The following is a 23,192-nucleotide window of genomic DNA, read 5'->3' on the forward strand; positions in this document are numbered from 1 at the left end:
TGATATACCACGTCTTTCAGACAATCAACATTCAGTCTTTGTCTATGAATTAGGAAATATGGAAAGCTTGTCCTATTGTAGAGGATGGATGGGAGAGAAACGGCTTGAATTCTATTTTCATTATTGCTGGAGAAATAATTCTGTTATAAATACGTACCAGGAGAAATGGGTTAGACGTGTTCCTATGCATGCCCTGCAACAAAAGTTACACACAGACACACACACAGACACACACAGACACAGACACACACACACACACACACACACACACACACACACACTTGTGTCTTGTACCTCGTCCCTCATTCAGGGAAGAGTAGTTATATTCATTACTTTATGGTTAGATGCACTTGTTTGACACACACCAAACACACACACACACACACACACCAAACACACACACAACACTCCTAACTGGGTTGGGTATTTTCTCGTTTTGATTAATTTGTTCTCATGCTTTTTTACCCATAAGAACCCGGGGCTGATTCTGAATAATTAGAGAGAGAGTGCCTTCAGAAAGTCTTCAAACCCCTAGAGTTATTCCTCATTTTGTTACAGATTCAATTCAAAATGGATTAAATAGATGTTTCTCACCCCTCTGAACACAATACCCCATAATGGCAAAGTTAATTTTCTTTTAGAAATGTTAGCAGATTTGTTAAATTAAATATAGTAATATCTCATTTACATAAGTATTCACACCCCTGAGTCAATACGTAAGTCTCTAAGGGATTTACACACCTGGATTGTACAATATTTGCCAATGTTTTTTTTAATATTGTTTTTTATTTTTAATTTTTTATTTTCAAAATTCTTCAAGTTCTGTCAAATTGGTTGTTTACCATTGCTAGAAAACCATTTTCAAGTCTTGCCATAGATGTTCCAGCAGATTTAAGTCAAAACTGTCACTCGGGAACATTCACTGTTTTATTGGTAAGCTACTCCAGTGTAGATTTGGCCTTGTGTTTTAGGTTATTGTCCTGCTGAAGGGGTAATTCATATCCCGGTGTCTGGTGGAAAGCAGACTGAACCAGGTTTTCCTCTAGGATTTTGTCTGTGCTTAACTCCATTCTGTTTATTTTTTTAGACGAGGTAGTCATGTAACAAATAATGTTAAACACATTGCACACAGTGAGGAAATGCAACTTATTATGTGAGTTGTTAAGCAAAACTAATTTAGGCTTGTCATAACAAAATGGTTGAATACTTGTTGACTGAAGACATTTCAGCTTTTCATTTGTAAAAATGTAGAAAAACATAATTCCACTTTGACATTATGGGGTGTTGTGTGTAGGTCAGTGATGACAAATATTAATATAATCCATTTTAAATTCAGGTTGTAACGCAACAACAAAGTCTAGTGAATACCTTCTGAAGGTACATCTTTCTCTGCCTCTCTCTCTCCCTCCCCATTTCTCCCAATTTCGCTCGCTCTCTGCTCGCTCTCTGCTCGCTCTCTGCTCGCTCTCTGCTCGCTCTCTGCTCGCTCTCTGCTCAGGTTCCCTTTCACTCGCTCTGTTCCGTCTCCCTCTCTGCCTGTTCCTCTCTCTCTGTTATACTTTGCATTCCCCTTGCAATCATATATTTGCCATTTAGCAGACACTTTTAATCCAAAGTGATCCGAAATAAAATGTAATAAAGTAAGGTGTTAAGAATAAAATGTGTGTTTATGTCTGTGTGCGTGTGTCTGACTCTATGGTCTTTCTCTCTCTCTGCAGCAGTTACAGGCAGCAGTAGAGAAGCGTAATGAGATCATTAGCAGACTGAGCTGTAACCTGCAGGAGGCGCTGGAGAGCAGAGACCAGGTACAGCAGGAGGCCTCCTCCCTCACTGGACAGGTTCAGGCCCTGCAGATGCAGCTACAGCAGGTACACGCTCACTCACACACTTCAAAAAGTCTAAAAACATTCAAGTGTTTTTATTTTACTGCTAGTAATGAAGTAGTGAATGTAAGCTCTTCGATGTCCCTGTTTTCTTTTCCAGACCTGTCAGTTCTTTCGCTCCAGGACACAAGGGGGCTCTGAGCTCTCCCTAGCCCAGCAGCAGGCCTCCCAGCCTGGCCACAGCTCCCACGACCTCTCCTCACTCCCCAACCACCTGGAGGTCCCAGTAACAGAACCAGGGAACCAAATACGCACACTCCGAATGGGACATGAACAGACTGGAGCTGGGTGTGAGAGCCTAGAACATTGTATTGATCCTGAGATGGATGCACTGATCCACACATTGAGGAGAGAGATGCTAGAGGAGAGGGATAAAAACCAGCTCATGCTTTCCCAACTACAAGAGGAGAGGAAAGGGAGGGAGGAGGAGAGGAGAGAGATCCACCAGTACAAGGAGGAGAAGGAGGTGTTGAATAGGGAATTGCAGGAGCTAAGGAGGAGACTGGAGGAGGAGGCGAGGGAGAGAAGGATCGAGAGGGAGGATGAGCGAGAGATCAGGGAAAGACAGGAAGAGGAGAAGAGGAGACTTGGAGAGGAGGTGCAGAGAGTCAAACGGCTGTTGGGGGAGAGAGGGAGAACGAGGGAGGAGTTGGGATTCAAGGCTTCTAAAGACAAACTGAACCAGGCAAAGGCCAGTGTGGAGGAGGAGGAGGATGGAGAGAGGGAGGAGGAGAGAGAGGAGTGCCTTCTGGACGTGTCCCTCCCCACTGATGGCACCCCGCTGTTGGAACGCTACCTGTCCTCGGCCGTCCCCTCACACTCGTGCTGGGCCAATGAAAGTCTGGAGGAGTGCAGCCTTCTGGAAGAGCACAACCTGCTGGACAACTCTGGCAACTACAGGTCAGAGGGACATTACTGTGTGTGTGTGTTTTTGCCCTTATGGTGGATTTTCCCCCCATACGAATCACATCTCCTAATCTCTCTCCTTTCAGTCCTCTCATCCCTCTCTCCCTCCATCCCACCACAGGTTTGAGCTGGACAGTGATATCGTCAGTGGTGGTGACCAATCCCAGCTGTCCTTTTCGCAGGAAGAACAAACTCACTTTTCCGTCCCACCATCCACTGCACGGTCCCCCCACCCCGACTCTGAGAACGAAACCTTTCCCTCTTTCGCCTCCCAGTGGCAGAACGACCCCCTCTCTGTCTCACGAGACGCCAGCGAGACCTCTGAGAGACTCAGTGAGACGTCGGAGAGTCAGGAGATCTCAGACCTGGGTAAGGAGCTGCTCATCCAGCAGTGTGGAGACCTCAGGGAGGAGGTGGCTCTGAGGGAGAGGGAGAAGGAGGTGGTGATGGAGGAGTTGAGGAGGAGCGCTGAGGAGCTGGAGGAGGCCAGGGCCAGGTGAGTGTGTTAGTGTGTACCTGTCTACCATATCTTTGTGTGTTGGAGAACTTACAGCTCATGTTCATGGTGTGTGTGTGTGTGTAGGTGGGCCCAGGTCTCCGAGGAGCTGCAGGAGGTGCACTGGGAGCTTGAGGAGGAGCGGGAGAAGAGGAGGAGAGCTGAGGAGGAGGTCAGCCTGAAAACACACGAGGAGGACAATCTGAAGAACAGACTCTGCACCTTACTGGAGGAGAGAGAGAAAGATATGGAGAGACTCAACTCCTCTCCTCTCCTAGAGGAGGAGGGAGGTACCCTCCTCCCCAGCCAGGAGCAAGTGATGGAACAGCTAAAAGAGGAGAGATCTCTCCTCCTCTCTCGTCTAAAACAGCAGGAAGAGCTGCTCTCCTCTGTCCGGTTGGAGAAAGGAAGCAACAAGGAGAAAGAGGGGGAGCTGAGGGAGGTGGAGGAGGAGAAGAGTGTCCTCCTCTCCAGGTTGAGGCAGCAGGAGCAGCTGGTCTCCTCTCTGCAGGAGGTGAAACAGGCAGGAGACTCTGTCTCCTCTGAAGTCCATGCTCTGTTTGGACAACAGCTACAGTCACTACAGGTAGCTAGGAGCTTTCTTCTTCCTCCCTCACTACTCACTACTACTTGTCCCTCTTTCTTTTTCACTTTATCCTCTCTTCCTCCCGCATTCTTTTGTTTCTCCTTTCTCTCATTTGCTCAATTCACTATCTTCCACTAGCTAATCCTGGTGTTTTTTCTTTCTCTCTCTCTCTCTCTCTGATTGGTTTGATTGGTTCTAATTGGGTCCAAGCTAATAACCTCTCCTCTCCAGACCCATCGTGACCAGCTTCTAGCCCTGCTGGAAGAAACTAAATCCAGGCACAAAACCACCACTGCCCTCCTCGGTCAGAAAACCCTGGAGCTCGACACCGCTCAGAAAGAGATGGACAGAGTCCAGAAGGAGGCGGAGACAGCGAGGCAGGAGGCGGAGACAGCGAGGCAGGAGGCGGAGGAGAGGGAGAGGAGGATAGAGCAGACGGAGAGGGAGAAAACAGAGGTAGAGTCTGAGTTGCTGTGTCTGAGACAGAACCTGTGTAACCTGGAGGAGGTGCAGGCCCATGGAGCGAGGGAGATGGAGGAGGGCAGAAGGAGAGAGGAGGAGATGGACAGAACCATGCGGAGGATGGAGAAGGTGATGGCGGAGGAGCTGGAGGAGTTCCAGAGACAGCTCCAAGCCAAGGAGGAAGAGGTGAGGAGGATGGTGATGATTAGACTATGTATTTGGACCTGTTCAGGAAGTACTGAACAGACATGATATGACATCTCTTTTTCAGGTGGAGGAGGAGAGGGAGAAGTGGGAGGAGGAGAGGCAGGAGAAGGATGAGGAGGTGCAGGGGGTGAGACGCCTGCTGGAGGAGCAGCGGAGGGAGAGGGAGCAGGAGGTGAAAGCTCTCCTGGAGCAGCAGATGCGGTCTGTGGAGGAGGCCACAGAGAGACTGAGGAGATCTCACAGTGAGGACGTGCAGGAGCTGCAGGAGAAACACCAGGAGGAGGTGTCTGAGCTGAGCGGCCGTCTGGAGAGAGAGCTGTGTGAGCAGAGAGCCACTCTGGAGGAGGAGCAGAAGAGACAGATCAGCCTTATCAAACAGGTACACACACACACACCACAACAACAACCTGATACGCATACCTGTGTGCTGCTAGTCATCCCCCCTCTCTCTATCGCTCTTGTTTTCTGTCTCCAGGTGAACGAGAGAGAACACCAGAGGATGCTGTCGGAGATGATGTCACAGCAGAGGGAGGAGATTAGACGTTTGAAGGCAGAGCTATCAGGGGAACAGAGAGAGAGCCTGGAGGCAGCCCACCAAGCAGAACTACTACAGATACAGGTACACACACACACAACCACCCCTACCAGGTTTTCCGTTAGCCAGTTTTTATTAAACTGGCGCCGACCAGTTGTCCCAAAAAATAAATAATAATCCCATTGCAAAATAAGTATGTGAATACATTTGACCGGTCATGCTTATCGGTCTACAGGTTAATTTGCATAATTTAGTGGAATTCAGTTAGCCGTGTGTATTTTCGTTGGTCGTTATGTTTATCACACACGCACAGCATACAGATGCAGAGCCTATATGAGCGGAAAATCTGTCAGTGGCGAGAGCTGCTCCTACAGGTCCTCAAACAGCTCATTCCTTCCTGCTGGAGTGAAACATGCTTTCATAATAACAATATAATAACAATTCTAAATGAAATCTCGTGTTAAAAAACTTTTGATGGCCACGATTTAAAAAGAGCTACTATTTTTATTTCTCAACTGGTAATTGAAACTCGCTTCCCATTCGCCATTCAAGTACAATGGTAGGCAGGCTTCAATCCGTCACACACCACTTTACAATGAGCTGGAGGCAGTATGCATTTGGAGAAAATATAGTTAGTAGTTTGAAACCTGAACGTTTTACTTCATATTATGACTTGGCATGGCTTCAAAGTGTAATCCCACCATAGAAACGCGGAGGCATTTATTTTACGAAGACGTCCATTGAAACCAGTAGCCTATATTTTTTTTACATGTTCTATTGGTTTTCAAATCCACTTTCATTCTCCAGTAGCCAAAGGCACAATCCTAGTCATATTAGCAACCCATGCTAGTTCCTGCATCTTTAGATCTCCCCTCTTTCTAAATTTCTAACAGATATTTTCATCTCTGTCACATGAAACTGTTTGCATTTGCGGTGTGCTTTTGACCACTGTTCTCCTGCTAATTGCATTATGGAACGAACATGCGCGCGTAGCCTACTGCTTTGGTGCATTGCTGCGCTAATAATCTGAAGAAATAATAGTTTATTAAAATGTTACGGTAAATGTTTGGATCTGTTGCATTGACCTCATTGCTTTTTTTATTTTTTTCTAATGTCGCTTAGGCCTACTGGTTGTATGAATTTGTGACCTATCATCCCACAACTGTCCCGGAGTCTGTTTGGAATAGGCCATTTCTTTCTCCCACAGAACGACTAGCTGAACAATAGAATACAGTGGGGGAAAAAAGTATTTGATCCCCTGCTGATTTTGTACGTTTGCCCACTTACAAAGAAATGATCAGTCTATAATTTTAATGGTAGGTTTATTTGAACAGTGAGAGACAGAATAACAACAAAATCCAGAAAAACGCATGTCAAAAATGTTATAAATTGATTTGCATTTTAATGAGGGAAATAAGTATTACGCACCCAATGCATATGGGTCTGGTAAATTTCTCAAATGTCCGTTAAATTAAAATGCTTCCTTCAAATGTCCGGCGTCACATTTTCCTAATGGAAACCCTGCCCCCTACCTACCTCTCTGTCTTATCTTTCGCGCTATAGAGCCAACAGGCCCTGGAGCTGGAGGCGCTGCGTCTGAGCCTGACCAACCACCAAACGACCCAGCTAGAGCTCTCCCAGGCCAACCTGCAGCGGGAGCGGGAGGCCTCTCTAAGCGAGCTCCAGGCTTCCCTCAGGGAGAAGTGGTCCCAGGAGAGGGCCGTGCTGCAGGCCAGACAGCAGTTTGAGGTGGAGAGGCTGAGAGCTGAGTGTGAGGAGAGGATCCAGCGAGAGCAGCAGGAGTATCACAGGAACATGGGTGAGAAGGATGGTAGAAGAGTAGGGCCTTCTCACTCAGATGCTCCAATGCATAGCTCTGTTTAACAAATGGATCCTTCATCTGACCTGATTGAGTAAACTGTCATTGGTGACCATGTTTGTCGTGTGTGTGTGTAGATGCTCTGAGGCAGGAGTGTGAGAGTCGTCTCTCCCAGGAGAGAGTGTCCATGGAGGAGCGGCAGGCTGCAGAAATAGTGGCCTTGAGGTCCCGTTGGCAGCAGGAGTCAGAGAAGGCCCAGTCAGAGCTCCAGACACAGCTGTCAGAGGCTCGGGCATCACTCTCTACCCAGGCAGCCTTCACCCAGACTGGGGCAGATCTGTCCGAGGACAGGGCTAGCCTGGAGGAGCTCCAGAGGCTGGAGGGGGAGCTGAGCCAGGCCTGGACCGACAGGGACGCTGCTGCCCGTGAGTCAACTAATAAGTGTTATTGATGTTGTCCATATGTTCTAAACATGTTGTAAACATGTGATAATGATGTTATGAATGTGATGATGGTGTCCATATGTTGTAAGCATGTTATAAACACGTGATAAGGATGTTGTGAATGTGTTACTGCTACTCTCCAGGTGCAGTAGAGGATCTGGTGTCCAGACATCAAGTGGTGCTGCAGGAGAGAGAGGAGCAAACACTGCAGCTACAGCAGGAGGTGAACACACACACACACTTCTGTTTCTGAGATTTGCTTTATGCTTTGGATAGTGCCTTTCCTAAACGCTCTCTCTTTCCTCTAGGTGTGTTGTCTGCATGGAGAACAGGTGACTCTGAGACAGACTTGTGACCAGGAGGTCTCTCAGCTCTGGGCTCAGCTAGACAACATGAGGACCAGCCGCCAGGAACTGGGAGGTGAGTACACACACACACACACACACACTCTGGACCTATGCTAGGACATAATTCGTCAAGTAATGCAAATTGGTTTGATTGGTCAACCAACAGAATTTCAGATACCTTCTCTTTTTCCATCTCTCTTTCCCTCGCCTCTCTCTCCAGAGTTGAAGGAGCAGCTGCTAGCTCGTTCGTCGCGGGTGGATGACATCGAGCGTCTGAAGGCGGAGTTTAACGAGCAGAGGCGGGAGATCAATGAGCAGAACGAGGTCGAGCTGGAGAACCTGAGGAGGTACACACACGTGCACACACACACACACCTATGCAGCTGAATGTGCTCTCCTACACACACCTATACAGGTAGGTGCATGCACAAAGTATACAAGTGAACACACAATGTAAACCCATGCAAGTGAACACACACTTACACCCCATTAATGTATACCCGGTCAGGTACTTTGAGCAGCGTCTGCGAGTAGCAGAGGAGAGCTACCGGGAGGAGATAGCCCTGCTACAGCTGAGACTGGTGGAGGGAGCCCTGGAGGACTCTGTACTCAAGACCCAGGATGCTAGGTATGCTAATGCTAGGGGCCTCGCTCGGCTAATCTGCCCACCAATTACACACAATCTATAAGCCTGGGCCAGTGGTGGGCCATCTTACTGACCGGTGTCGTGTGTGTGTGTGTAGTTTCCTGTCTGAAGGGAGAGGGGAGGAGGAGAGGACCGATGTTCTGGCTGAGATCACACTGAAACTGGAGAAACACCAGGAGGCGTTTGACCAGCTGCGTATCCAGTTGGAGGAGAGACACACTCAGGAACTGTCTAACCAACGGTCCTGTATGGCCCTGTCCTACAGAGAGGAGCTGCTACAGGTACACACACACCAGGGTTTTACCGTTAACCTGTAATAGCCGGCTTTCTCCCCCAAAAAATGAAAAGCCGATATATAAAATTGGCCCCGGCCAATTGTCCGGGAGAAATAAATAAATCCCATAGGCCAAAATGCCGGTATTCATTGATAGAAACATCTGTTGATGTAGAGCGAGAGCTGCTAGCGCGAGAGCTGCTGCTACAGATCATCAAACAGCTTGTTTGTTGCTGCTGGAGTGAAACGTGTATAAACCCAATTATTGCGCAACAGTTCTTAATGCAGTTTTAATGGCCACGATTTAAAAATAGCTTTTTATTTCTCATCTGGTAATTGAAGCATGCTTCCCATTCACCATTCAAGTGCATAAGCAACTAGGCAGGCTTCATCGTGTCACACATCACTTTGCAATGCGCTGGAGGCAGTATGCATTTTGAAAACATACTTAATTGTTTGAAACTACATATTATGAGGCATGTCTTACCTTGCTTCAAAGTAGCTTAGCCAAAATCCAACCAAGTGTGCAGGCAATTATTTTATAACGACTTCCATATGCCATTTAAACCAGTAGCCTATTTATCTCATGTTCTATTGGTTTTCAGATCAACTTTTATTGTCCAGTAGCCAAAGGCACAATCCAAGTCATATTACCAACCCATGCTATTTGTTGCATCTTTAGATCTCCCCTCTTTCTACATTTCTAACGGATATTTTCATCTCTTGAAATCGCTGGCATGTGCGGTGCACTTTTGAGAAGTTCTTTCCGCTAACTGCATTATGGAATGAACATTATGGATCGTGAACGCATGCCTTGAGCGCATTGCTGCTCTTAGAATGTAAAGAAATAATAGTTGATCAACATTTTAAGCTAAACGTTCTGATCTGTGGCATTAGCCTCATTTCTTTTTAAAGTTTTCTGGGGGGATGTATCCTAGGCCTACTGGTTGTATGAATTTGTGCTCTATCATCCCACAACTGTCCCGGAGTCTGTTTGGAGTTGGCTATTTCTTTCTCGCACAGAACAACAAACGTTTCTTCTATGTGAAATAGTAGATTGACGTAGGCTTGTGATTTTGCTGTTCGTTACTCCTCTTGTTGGCTGAGGACAAATGCATGTGGACAGTGATTCTAACATCTTCAAAGTGTGCATCGGAATTCGTTAAGGACACAAGCCATTGCATCCTCGAGTCTAAATGAGATTTCTGGAATTCAGAGCACTGTGGGTGGACGCCCTAACCAGGTTACACACCCAACGCATATTGGTCCGGCAAATGCAATAAATGTCCGGTAAATTAAAATGCTGCCGGTCAAATGTCCGGCGCCACATTTTCGTAGCGGAAACCGTACACACACACACACACACACACACACAGGAGCAGTCTCACCTATGATCCAGCATGATCAGGCCTAGTCTTTCCCTCACTCTTTCGTTTTCTCTCTAGGTGCGTTCGGACCTGACTGATCGTTACTATGGCGACCTGCAGGAGCTGAAGACTCGCCACGCCCTTGAGATGGAACAACTCCGCGCTAAACTGTCAGACAGCCATGTCAGAGGTATACAGACTCTCACTCTCTCACTCACTCACGCAAGCAAGCAATTGGAATATTCTTCAACATATAAAAATATTTTCTCTTTACCTCAATTTATTATTTTCCTCTTCCACACAGAGCTGACGAGAGTGCGTCTGGAGGCTGCCAGACAGGTGGAGGTAAGAATGATGATAGTGAATGAATTAGATTCTGTGAATCGAAGTTCTGTTAAGTTTGCAGTGGGAGCAGGTTTGCTAATGTGATGTGAACAGGTGGAGGTGGAGCATAGGATGTGGTGTCACTCTGAGGAGCTGCAGACCAGAACGACCATGATCCAGAATTTGGAGACACGACTGGCTGCCCTGGCAGACGCACACAACCTGGAGCTACGCTCACACACTATGAAGGTACACACACACTCACAGCAAGTACATGCATACATACATACATACACACACACGCATACATGCATACATGCATACATGCATGCATGCATGCATACATGCATACATGCATACATGCATACATGCATACATGCATACATACATACACACATACACACACTCACAGCAAGTACATACATACACACACACATACATACATACACACATACATACATACATACATACATACACACACTCACAGCAAGTACATACATGCATACATACATACATACATACATACATACATACATACATACATACATACATACATACATACATACATACATACATACATACATACATTATTGTGTGACAACGTAATGAGTGTTGCCACATGTTGACCCGGAATGACCGTATGTTGACCCGGATGTTTTTAGCTGAAGCAGAGCTTTGCTGAGGAGCTGGGTGTGAAACTAGCAGAGGAACGTAAGGAGGAGAGGGAGCGAGTGATGGAGGAGATGACCCTGAGGAGAGAGGAGGAGGTGCAGAGGCTCAGACAGGAGCTCCAGGAGGAGGAAGAGGCACGGGTCTCTGCCCTGAGAGAGGAGCTGGAGAGAGGGATGGCGGCAGAAAGGAGCGCGCTGGAGAAAGGGATTGAGGAGGCGAGAGCGGCGCTCAAGAGTCTACAAGCCTCACTGGACAACGACCAGAGTAAGTGCATGAAAATGTTTCATGGAGTTCAACAACTCCCTTATTTTACTTTCACTTCTGCATGGTCTTTGCCCTTTGTGTCTCACATATCTCTCCCCCAGACCCCCAGGCGGTGGCAGTGAGACAGAGACTAGAGGCCCAGTATGAAGCTGAGCTGGCCAGGGCCAAGTCCACCATGGCTGCTGAGGTCAAGGAGCTGACTGCTCTGCTTCAGGAGCAGGGAGACCAGAGGCTATGCCAAGCCCAGGACAGGTGAGACCTGGCTGGGGTTAAACACCCAGAGAGACTGTGGGGTCTGGAGGTTAATACAGTGCGTTTCATGTAATACCAGAGATTCTTACTAGCTAGTGAACGTTTGCCCCTTAGTAAACAAATGCATTCACAGAGCAAGTTAACTCTCTGTGTCTGTCCTTTAGTCTTGAAGTTAATCTGGCTGACCTGTTCTGCATGTGTGTAGGTTCCAGGAGGAGAGGGGGGAGTTGGAGCAGCGTCTGGTCCAGCAGGGTGAGGTTTCTCTGGGGAAGCTGAGGGAGGAATACATGGCCGCCATGGAACTCCTGAACACCACGCTACTGACCAACCACACGAAGGACATGGACACACTACGAACCAATCACAAAGCAGAACTGGACTCCTTGTTGGCCAATCACAAGGCTGAGCTCAAAGCAATGGCAACGGAGATCGCAACAAAACACGAGGAGCTTGTTGCTTTGGAAACCAGCCTAGAATCAAAGCGCAAGTCAGAGCTCGATCGCCTGGAGGCAGTCCTACAGGAAACCAATCAGGCTCAGCTAGAGGCACAGGAGGCGGAGTTAGAACACCGGCATCAGGAAGAGAGGGAGGAGCTGGAGAAGAGGATGCTGGGTAATATGGACACACTGGAGACCACGTACCTGAGGGAGATCCAGGTGAGAACACACACACACACTGTTTTAAATCTTGTATATCTATATTCTACATTTCACATCTATTTTATCTTAATGTTCTCATATCTCAGACTCTGCGCGATCAGAAGTCTGCGCTTGAGGCGGAGCATAAGCAGGAAGTGGAGCGTGAAAGGTCAAGGCTTAACCAGGAAGTGGAGCGTGATGGGTTGGAGCAGCAGTCCGTCAGGGAGGAGCTGAGGAAGGAGCTGGCTCAGCTTCACATGGAGAAGTTTAGCGCCATGGCAACAGAGCTCAGCCACACCCACCAGGTGAGATAACAAAGTGGTCATTTGAAATCAAGGAAAGATGCAAATTCGCCACAGTAAAAAAAATATGTCTTGTATATTCATTAGACAATTCTGATGTTCTTTCTTTCTTCTCTCTCTCTCTCTTTCTCTCTCTCTCTTCTCTCTCTCTCTCTCTCTCTCTCTCTCTCTCTCTCTCTCTCTCTCTCTCTCTCTCTCTCTCTCTCTCTCTCTCTCTCTCTCTCTCTCTCTCTCTCTCTCTCTCTCTCTCTCTCTCTCTCTCTCTCTCTCTCTCTCTCTCTCTCTCTCTCTCTCTCTCTCTCTCTCTCTCTCTCTCTCTCTCTCTCTCTCTCTCTCTCTCTCTCTCTCTCTCTCTCTCTCTCTCTCTCTCTCTCTCTCTCTCTCTCTCTCTCTCTCTCTCTCTCTCTCTCTCTCTCTCTCTCTCTCTCTCTCTCTCTCTCTCTCTTCTCTCCTCTCTCTCTCTCTCCCCTCCTCTCTCTCTCTCTCTCTCTCTCTCTCTCTCTCTCTCTCTCTCTCTCTCTCTCTCTCTCTCAGAATGAGTTGACAATCCAGAAAGAGGCCTTAGAAGCTCAGTTGTCTGTCCAGAGAGAGGCCTTAGAAGCTGAACACCACATGGCTCTGGAGGCCCTCAGGAAAAAGGTACTCATCCCTCCATCTCTTGGCTGGTCTATCCATTAATCTGAGCATCCGTCCATCCATTCAGGTGTGTTTGATCTGGTTGTGTCTGTCTCCAGGTCTTGGAGTTGGCACAACAGCACTGCACCGCCTTAGAGGAGCTCACACACACCTACACCTCAGAGACACAGCAACTCAACACACAGCACCAGCAGCAGCTTCAGGTCTGACACACTTACACACCGTCCCAGGACATCCCATTCCCCTTCTCAGTAGTCTTAATGCTGACTGTGTCTCTAATGGCATATAAAAGCGAAGGGATTACTCTCTCATTGTGCTTTCACACACTATTAGACGAGGGGTCATTGTGTGTGTGTGTGTGTGGGTAGGAGCTAAAGAGTGCGTCTGTGAGAGAGCTGCAGGCATGTCGCCGGGAGCTGGAGGAGGAGTCGTCACGGCAACGGCTGCACTTCCTGGAGGAGGTTGAGCTTCTGAAGGCCCAAGCAGAGGAGAGTCTTGAGCAGAAGATCAGCCAACTGAAGGTGAGAAAGGGAGGGGTGACAGGTGGAGGGAGGGTGATGAACTTGCTGTCTGATAGGCTAGAGGAAATATTCATCGTATTGCTTGAAGCCACCAAATCCTTTCATAACTATACAAATACCTAGGGCAGAGGGGGACTAAGAGGAAGAGAGAGGGTGGGGTAAACGGTGTGAGGTCTTCATCAGCCTTAAACACTGCAATGAACTATACAGGAACATATGTAACAGTGGTGGGTGTCTTTTAGGATACATTTGGGTTGAACGCATTGTTGTGCATCTGACTGGTTATCCCCTTCCCCTGTCTTGATGTCACAGTCGTCTGCCATAGTGGTCTACGTTTAGATCACTGAGAGAAACTGAATACGGACAGATTACATTATATAATGGGGCTGGGTTTTGAAGATCTGTCTCTCTCTTTCTGTGTATGTGTACACCCCAGCAAGACTAGGGTTAGCCCATGCCTGGCCAGTGTCCCATGAGATTTACACAACCATCATAATCCTTTCTTCATATAGGACAGTGTGTGTTTTTCGTATCAGTATTTCTGTGGATGTGTGTTACTGCCACGTGAACAGTGGCTAAATGGGATGGATTTGAGCCTTTGATCCTCTGATGCAGAAGGTTTTATTTTGTACACTTAAAAAAAAAAATGCATTTGAGCTGAGCGTTAGCTAGCAGTCTGTTAGTCAGTCAGTCTGAATCAGCTTGTGAGTTTTTGGTTGTAGGGAGAGCTGTTGGAGCTGTTACCCAATAACCTTGGTGTGAGTTTTAGAACAAGTTCTAGAACAGAAGTGCTGTCTGTCTGGCGGTTTGGACAGCATTACCAGCATCTCTTTCCTCTGAAGGCGGAGTTTGAGGAGCAGAAGGAGGCGGAGCTAGCAGAACAGAGGCAGACCTTCAGTTCTGAGCACGAGCAGAAGGAACAAAGCTACACCGACAAGATGAGCCAGCTCACTGCACAACTGCTACAGCTGGACACTGTGGTGTCACAGGTAACCCACACCACACACACCGGAGTAATTGAGCGTCCCCAGTATGACTGGAGCGCCGAGCGAGATTCCCTCGCTCCAATTTCCCTCCAGTAGCACTTACTTCAGGAGCTCAGAGCATGCCCGGCCCAGCATGCATTTGTAGTCTACTTGTGTGCAGCTATAGCCCCTTGCTTTAGCTACTGTCTGTTTGCTGAATATTTTCATAAAGAAACCGATAAAACACACAGGTGCAAAATCAAGGGGACTTCCAAAGTTGAGGAGCAATAGAGATGAGTGCAGTGACGTAATGTTAGTGTCCACAACTAAAGAGTCATTGTAGAATCTGAGAAAGCATGATGGTACACTTACTACCTGCACATGCTAAAATAATGCAGTAGATGGGTAGATATGGAAATGTCATTGTAGCAAGGTATTTATAAACAAAGAATCGGATCTCTTAAATGTTTCATTCATCATACAATCGACCATAATTGATTTTGGCCCAATATGCCTGGCATATTCCCACGTTCAAGGAGCTTTGTTTTGATTGGGTTATTTTGCCTAAAAACCTTTCGGCCTACCTATAGAAAAGGAAAAACAACTCTGCATCCCCAGAGGATATTCTCTGCTGCTGGCCGGCTCTCCAGACACCATCGTATGAGCCTGAAGCCACAGACTGGCCAAACTTGGCTTTCTAAAAATGAAGGCACTAATAAGTCATTTTTATTTCATTTGTATTTAATTCTATGTAAGTCACAGCCTATATATGCACAATTTCTAGACCATAATGATTTAATACGCTTTATGTCCCTACCAGCCTATTGTGAAGCACTAGCAAATGCTTCTCAATGTATTTCTTTGTAGGCTATAGCCTTGAAATAATATAAATAATATAGACTAAATCATTCCTTTCCGTTCCTTCTTAGAGTCCCTGTCTGTCTCCTGACATATTTAGTGTTTATATGCTGTTTAATGACATGTAGTCTATTTGAAATTGAGTGCTTCTTAATTCACCTTTTCATGTTTTATTATAATACTTTTCATTGAAATCATATGGTTTGGGTTCAATACTTCAAAACCAAATGGTAGGTCCTGGTAGTCACAAAAATAGATTGGTGTTGGTTAAATAGTGATTTTAATGAAGGGAGCAAATGCAGGTTTTTTCCCCGTGAGCACAGATTGGTTTTTAGCGGTAGGAAAGGACATTGTGGCCAGAGCGGTTTTTAGCGGTAGGAAAGGACATGGTGGCCAGAGCAGTTTTTAGCGGTAGGAAAGGACATGGTGGCCAGAGCAGTTTTTAGCGGTAGGAAAGGACATGGTGGCCAGAGCAGTTTTTAGCGGTAGGAAAGGACATGGTGGCCAGAGCGGTGTTTAGCGGTAGGAAAGGACATGGTGGCCAGAGCGGTTTTTAGCGGTAGGAAAGGACATGGTGGCCAGAGCGGTGTTTAGCGGTAGGAAAGGACATGGTGGCCAGAGCGGTTTTTAGCGGTAGGAAAGGACATGGTGGCCAGAGCAGTTTTTAGCGGTAGGAAAGGACATGGTGGCCAGAGCAGTTTTTAGCGGTAGGAAAGGACATGGTGGCCAGAGCGGTGTTTAGCGGTAGGAAAGGACATGGTGGCCAGAGCAGTTTTTAGCGGTAGGAAAGGACATGGTGGCCAGAGCGGTGTTTAGCGGTAGGAAAGGACATGGTGGCCAGAGCAGTTTTTAGCAGTAGGAAAGGACATGGTGGCCAGAGCGGTGTTTAGCGGTAGGAAAGGACATGGTGGCCAGAGCAGTTTTTAGCGGTAGGAAAGGACATGGTGGCCAGAGCGGTGTTTAGCGGTAGGAAAGGACATGGTGGCCAGAGCGGTGTTTAGCGGTAGGAAAGGACATGGTGGCCAGAGCGGTGTTTAGCAGTAGGAAAGGACATGGTGGCCAGAGCGGTTTTTAGCGGTAGGAAAGGACATGGTGGCCAGAGTGGTTTTTAGCGGTAGGAAAGGACATGGTGGCCAGAGCGGTGTTTAGCAGTAGGAAAGGACATGGTGGCCAGAGCGGTGTTTAGCGGTAGGAAAGGACATGGTGGCCAGAGCGGTTTTTAGCGGTAGGAAAGGACATGGTGGCCAGAGCGGTTTTTAGCGGTAGGAAAGGACATGGTGGCCAGAGCGGTGTTTAGCGGTAGGAAAGGACATGGTGGCCAGAGCAGTTTTTAGCGGTAGGAAAGGACATGGTGGCCAGAGCAGTTTTTAGCGGTAGGAAAGGACATGGTGGCCAGAGCAGTTTTTAGCGGTAGGAAAGGACATGGTGGCCAGAGCAGTTTTTAGCGGTAGGAAAGGACATGGTGGCCAGAGCGGTGTTTAGCGGTAGGAAAGGACATGGTGGCCAGAGCAGTTTTTAGCGGTAGGAAAGGACATGGTGGCCAGAGCGGTGTTTAGCGGTAGGAAAGGACATGGTGGCCAGAGCAGTTTTTAGCGGTAGGAAAGGACATGGTGGCCAGAGCGGTGTTTAGCGGTAGGAAAGGACATGGTGGCCAGAGCAGTTTTTAGCGGTAGGAAAGGACATGGTGGCCAGAGCGGTGTTTAGCGGTAGGAAAGGACATGGTGGCCAGAGCAGTTTTTAGCGGTAGGAAAGGACATGGTGGCCAGAGCGGTGTTTAGCGGTAGGAAAGGACATGGTGGCCAGAGCGGTTTTTAGCGGTAGGAAAGGACATGGTGGCCAGAGCGGTGTTTAGCGGTAGGAAAGGACATGGTGGCCAGAGCGGTGTTTAGCAGTAGGAAAGGACATGGTGGCCAGAGTGGTTTTTAGCGGTAGGAAAGGACATGGTGGCCAGAGTGGTTTTTAGCGGTAGGAAAGGACATGGTGGCCAGAGCGGTGTTTAGCAGTAGGAAAGGACATGGTGGCCAGAGCGGTGTTTAGCGGTAGGAAAGGACATGGTGGCCAGAGCGGTTTTTAGCGGTAGGAAAGGACATGGTGGCCAGGTGGCTAAACAGGCAAATATCAAACTAATGGTGACTGAATATGGAGATTGTTCATTTCTCTTTCTCTGATTGGGCATTACAAGACACATGGTTCTGCTTTTGGTCCTGTTATGTAAAGGGAGTGTGATGTTGAATGCAACTGTGGTATCTATGACTGGGAGGACAATTCTTTGATCACGTCTAGTGATGACTTGTTTCCTGTCTCTGGTTTCTCTTCTCTCTGGCTCTCAGCTGCAAACTGAGGTTTGTGTCTGTCTTTGTCTGTGTCTCTGTCTTTGTATCAGTACTCTGTGCTATGACACTCTCTCACTCTCTCGCTCTCTCTCTCTAGCTGCGAGCGGAGGTGGGTAGTCTACAGGGGGAGTTGGAGGGGAAGAGATCGGAGATGGAGACCCTGGATACACTCCTCCAACGGCGAGAACGAGAGAGTCAGGAGGGAGGCAACCTCCTCAACATGCTTACTGAGGACCTACACACTGCCAAGGAGGAGAGGTGAGGCTGTCTGGATGAATGTAGGCCTGACAATGATCAGCTAGTGTATAGGCTTCATTTAAAAAAATTGCCTTCAAGTTGTTTTTTATGGAGTGATTTTGTTGGTCTCGTCTCACTTTGACCTCTGACCCCTAGGCAGTCTCTCCAGTCAGCCAATGAGAGGCTGAGGAAGGTTCTGGTTGAGGTGGTTTTGAGCACCATGGCAATGGAGGAGCTAATCGGCCGCCGGGTCAACGCCTGTGTCGGGGTCAAAGGTCATGATCAGGGTGTGAGTCCAGGAGAGAGAACAACCAATCAGGAGACAGGTGGGTGGAATCTAACAACTGGACCTGTGTCCTTGATACATTTATGACAGGAAGTGAACAAGTACACACTTGGGAAGAAAGGACTGATAACTGTGTGTGTAATACCTGACCGGTCTCCTCTCTCTCCACTATGCATCTCTGTTGCAGACATGTCGACAGGCGATCTGGATCTCTCTCAGCGTGTGTGTGAGAGCCTCCTACTGGCAGAGTCCCAAACAAACTCTGGAGGAGAGGAAGCAGCCCTGGGAGAGGAGGCAGCCCTGGGAGCCTGCAGCCAACTACGCCACTCTGTGGACACACTCCTGGAGCTCCTCACACGTGCTAACACACAGGTAACACACACACACTAGCTTGTCGCCATGCAGAGTCATTGCTTAATTCATAGTGAACGCTTGAGAGGTTAGTGAGGGGGTCAACACAACATTCTATGCATTGAATTTGCATGAAGCTCAGCCACTGATCTTTCCGTTCATCTGTCTCTCTGTCGGTCTCTCTCACTCTCTCCTTTTTGGTCTCTCTCTAGTTGGAGGAGTCTTGTTCTGTCCATCTGTCTCTAGAGGAGAGATTTTCCCAGGGCCGTTCAGACTCCTCCCAGATGCTGCTCCAACACCAGCTCGTATTGGATCAGCTGGACCAGGAAGCGGGGCTAAAGAGCAAGCTCCAGCTGGAGCTCCACAAGGCCGAGGGTCAGTGGAGATGCTGTGTGTGTCTCCATGTGTTTTTAGGATCTTTGTTTGTAAAAGCAGTGTGATATTGTGTGTACATTCATGTATCTGTGTGTGTATACTGTTTTTGTGTGTGTAGGTCTGTTGGAGGGCTATGTAGCTGAGAAGGCAACTCTGGAAGAATCTCTACAACAAAAGGAGGCTCAGGAAGAACGGCTTGTTGAGGAGCTGGAGGGCCTCCGGGCGCAGCTGCACCAGAAGGAAGGCCTCACCTCGGAGCTGGAGAACCTCAGGGTGCAGCTGCAGGAGCTCAGCGAGGAGCACAGTCTCCTCCAGCGCCAGAAGGTTCATCTCACCGCCGGACTGGGAGAGAGAGAAAAGGGTGAGGGAGGGGATAGATCAGAGAAATTGTGGTTTAAGCTGAACTGTGATTGATTATGTTGCATATGTTTTGTGTACACGTTAAGTCCTGTTCTTAGTTGTCTGTTCTCCCTGTAGGGTCCTGTCAGAGTATAGAGGGGGACACAGGTTTGTCGCTCAGTCCTGTGTGTGTCTGTGTTTTAAAAGCTGCCCTGTCTCATTTCTTAGACAGAGGCCAGTTGGGGATTAGTGTGCCAGTTGATTTATGCAGTATGGTTTTTAGTGTGGTTGTATTTGTTTGCTATGACTTGTGGTCAAGTTTTGTTTTTCTGACCAATTCTATACTTCCCCTTATCTATAGGAAGTGCATGTTTGGAAGGATTGTGTGTGTGTCATTGTGGATTTTGTGAACATTTGTGTGCGCATGTCTGTTCCTAACCGTGTGTGTGTGTGTGTGTGTGTGAAGGCCTTCTGGTTGAGGCAGAACGTCTGGGCCAGGAGAGGCTGTGTGTGCAGCGGCAGGCGGAGAAAGACCGCAGCTCACTGTCGCTGCGCCTCAGGGCTCTGGAGACCGAGCTAGAGGACCAGGAGAACCAGGGCCTCACGGCGGAGCAGCAGCACAGGGCTCAATCAGAGGACCTCCTGCAGCGCGTCCAGGCCCTCGAGAAACAGCTCAAACACGACAGGCAGTTTATAGACGTAAGTGTCACGCTGTGAGGAAATGTATGGATGTGTAACACACACTTGCAAACACTCAAGTTTATATCTCTGTCTCTCCAGGAGCAGGCAGTGGAGCGGGAGCATGAGAGAGATGAGTTCCAACAGGAGATCAGAAACCTGGAGGCTCAGCTCAGACAGCCAGCCAGACACTCTGCTGGGACCAGCAAGGGCCAGCGGGTAAGATACACACACACACACACACACACACGCATCCTTACCTTAGTGTATTGGCATGTGTTAAGTCTTTAATACTGCAGTGTTTAGTCAAGACAATATCTGATGTTGACTCATTAAAGATATTGAATGGACCTGTTGCTGACTGTGTTTTGTGTTTTATTTCATGGAATGCTCTAGATTGAGGACTTGGTTCTGCAGGTGTGGAATCTCACCAGTGACTCCTATAGCTACACCTCGACTCTTCTGCATGCCCCCACCGTGTGTGTGTGTGTGTGTGCTGTGATAACACCTGCGTGAATAACTGTTACATAATCATTGAAGATGCATCTGCCGTTAGTGCCGCTCCGTCTCTCTCCTTTTCATCTCGCCATCCCCTTTTCTCCATCTCGCTCTATCATCCTCCTCTCCCTTTTCTTCCATCCCTCTGTGCTGTGTGTTGCTGCTCTGTCGCATGGCTTCAGTTGTTGTAGTGGCTGCAGACCCGGAATGGCTTTAGTTAACCCGTCGTATAGCTTAACATGGGAAACCCCATAGTCACCCGGCAACTGGAGCCCTCAGAACCAACATTACTCCCCTGTTTCTTTCTCAGGTGGAGAGCCTTCAAGCTCTCATCAGGGACAAGACAGAAGACCACACCTCCCTGCTGGCAGCCAATCAACAGGTCCAGCTCGAGGTTGCTGAGCGCAATGAGGAGATTGACAAGCTGGCTGGGCGAATTAGGGAGCTGGAACAGGCGTTGCTAAGCAGCTCTGAGAGCAGCAGAGCTGTCAGTCAACTGGAGCAGGAGCTGCACAGAGCTCGGCAGAGAGAAGAGGAGCTCACACAGGTATCTCTCTCACTCCCTCACTCAATCTCTCACACACACACACACACACACACACACACACACACACACACACACACACACTAAATGACTCTCTCTCCCTCCAGGATAAGGAGTCATTGCAGCAGCAGCAGTTGTCAAATCGTCTCCAGATTTCAGCGCTGCAGTCTAAACTGGACGAGACCCGTCACCGTTACCGTGACAACAACGCTAGCACCCCCGACCCCATCCAGCTTCTCCGGGACACATTGGACACCGCACAGCAAGACCTGCAGGACAAGGAGCAACAGGTGTGTGTTTCCAACCTCAACACCTGCTTTAGTGGAAGGCCTAACAGAGCTTAACTGCTACCTGCTGGCTAGTGCATAGAGATCTTTGGCCAGAGAAGATTAGTTTGCTTGGTTGGATTAATTTGTTAACTTGTGTGTGTGTGTTCTAGGTGTGTGTGTTGGTTGGTCAAATGGAGGAGACTCAGAGAGACCTGACCATAAAAGAGGCGGAGTTAAAACACCTCACACTCCAGCTGGAGCTCCTGACCAATCAGAACACGGATACCATCACCCAGCTTCACGACCAAGTCGCCTCTCTCAAAGTGGGTCTGCTACAGTGTTAGTCCTCTCTAACACCAACAATGGTTGTCCTCCTGTGTTCTAAATCTCCCCCCTGTGTCTTTCTCTGTTTAGGAGACCGTTTCAGCCCTTACCTTTCGCCTGGAGGAGAGAGGGATAGAAGAGGAGGAGAGTCTCCCATCTGCTCTGTTAGAGGAGAAGAATGAGGAGATAGACCACCTGACCCAGGAGATACACAAGCTAGAACTGGAGCTAGAGACAGCCAGGGACATCACGGTACACACACACACACACACACACACACACACCTCCATAATCCAGCCCCGTTATATAATGACATAATCTCTCAGAATTCAAACTACTGTAACCTCAATGTAGTACACACTACACACACAATGGAACAGTCATTATTTTTGCCTGAACTTGAAGCCATTCTCCTGGTCTCTACAGGCGTTCCAGACAGAAGTTGAAGACCTGCGCTCCCAGGTGGAGCACCTCCGCTGTGACATCATCAGGGTGCGTCAGGACAAGCAGGAAGAGGAGGAGCGGCTTCACGAGGTCATCAGCACACTACAGGCGGAGCTAAACACCCTTTGCCCCGCCTACCACGAGGTCAGCGACCTATCACAAGAGGGCGACAGTGTTAACCCTTCGCCTGCTCCTAGCCCGGAACCTGCCAACTACCCCCAACCAGAGAGAGGAGGACCGAGAGGAGGAGAGGGCGACAGTCTTAAGCAGGAGATGCGTCTCCTCCACTCCTCCTCTTCCCGTTCTCTCCGTTCCCGTGTGGAGGCCCTGCAGGGGCAGCTGGAGGTGATGGTGGGAGAGAAGGAGGCGATGGAGAGACTGCTGCTCTCTCAGGAGGAAGAGTACAGAGGACAGGGGGAGGAGATGGGGAGGAGGCTCAGGAAAGAGAGGGAGAGAGGGGAAGAGGTGAAGAGAGAACTAAATCTAAAAGAGGCTGAGCTTGAAGAGGTGAGAGCCAGGATAGAAGGGCTGGAGGAGGAGAGGGATGCAGCTGTGAAGGAGAGTGGTCGCTGGCAGGCTCTTGCCCAGGATACAAACTCCCTGCGAGGGGAGAAAACTCGGCTAGACTCCCTGGTCCTGGAGCTAAAATCAAGGGTTGAAGAGCGGGAGAAGGAGACCGAAGCCCTGCTACAGACCGTGGTGGCTGTCGAGACGGCGAAGGCAGAACTTTCGTCAGAACGCGAGGCCCTGCGGAAGAGGGAGTGCCGACTCCAAGAGGAAATAGAACGCCTCCAGCAGGAAGTGACCTCTCAGAGGGCCTGCCTCCAGGAAGTCAGCCGTCAGCTAGAGGAGAGGCGAGCCAACCAGGAGGAGGCTCAGAAGGAAGTGCTGGTAGGTGGCGGCAGCGTCGGGCCAATCAGATTGACTCAACATGTGGCATCAATTTAAACATTTCTTTCTAGCCATGTAGGAGCGGTGATATCTTCAGTAGTATTAGTTATTTGTAGATTTAGTTGGTAGGTTGACGCAGAAAGGATAAGTTTTCTGCTTTGAAAGCCTGCCTTTGATGATTTCATTCAAACTTGAGTACTCCATTCCATTTAGCCTCTCT

General features: G+C 48.4%; 1 protein-coding gene across 1 annotated transcript in view; it reads left to right on the top strand.

Annotated features, from left to right (window-relative positions):
• Positions 1-23,192, top strand: part of LOC106575364 (pericentrin) — a 35,258-nt gene that overhangs the window by 5,249 nt on the left and 6,817 nt on the right. Inside the window, 37 exon segments of the mRNA XM_045700379.1 lie at positions 1,719-1,868; positions 1,984-2,783; positions 2,911-3,285; positions 3,373-3,871; positions 4,103-4,519; positions 4,605-4,919; positions 5,016-5,159; positions 6,639-6,894; positions 7,032-7,319; positions 7,481-7,560; positions 7,646-7,757; positions 7,905-8,031; positions 8,193-8,312; positions 8,428-8,611; positions 10,050-10,161; positions 10,276-10,316; positions 10,410-10,544; positions 10,958-11,231; positions 11,333-11,483; positions 11,689-12,139; positions 12,229-12,426; positions 12,958-13,062; positions 13,158-13,262; positions 13,428-13,580; positions 14,423-14,569; positions 17,834-17,994; positions 18,130-18,299; positions 18,447-18,631; positions 18,823-18,985; positions 19,104-19,346; positions 19,791-20,023; positions 20,105-20,221; positions 20,811-21,047; positions 21,152-21,334; positions 21,484-21,636; positions 21,728-21,889; positions 22,064-22,972. Coding sequence (XP_045556335.1) covers positions 1,719-1,868; positions 1,984-2,783; positions 2,911-3,285; positions 3,373-3,871; positions 4,103-4,519; positions 4,605-4,919; positions 5,016-5,159; positions 6,639-6,894; positions 7,032-7,319; positions 7,481-7,560; positions 7,646-7,757; positions 7,905-8,031; positions 8,193-8,312; positions 8,428-8,611; positions 10,050-10,161; positions 10,276-10,316; positions 10,410-10,544; positions 10,958-11,231; positions 11,333-11,483; positions 11,689-12,139; positions 12,229-12,426; positions 12,958-13,062; positions 13,158-13,262; positions 13,428-13,580; positions 14,423-14,569; positions 17,834-17,994; positions 18,130-18,299; positions 18,447-18,631; positions 18,823-18,985; positions 19,104-19,346; positions 19,791-20,023; positions 20,105-20,221; positions 20,811-21,047; positions 21,152-21,334; positions 21,484-21,636; positions 21,728-21,889; positions 22,064-22,972 — 8,655 coding nt within the window.

The sequence above is a fragment of the Salmo salar genome, chromosome ssa17, assembly GCF_905237065.1.
Source record: "Salmo salar chromosome ssa17, Ssal_v3.1, whole genome shotgun sequence".
Taxonomy (NCBI): Eukaryota; Metazoa; Chordata; class Actinopteri; order Salmoniformes; family Salmonidae; genus Salmo; species Salmo salar.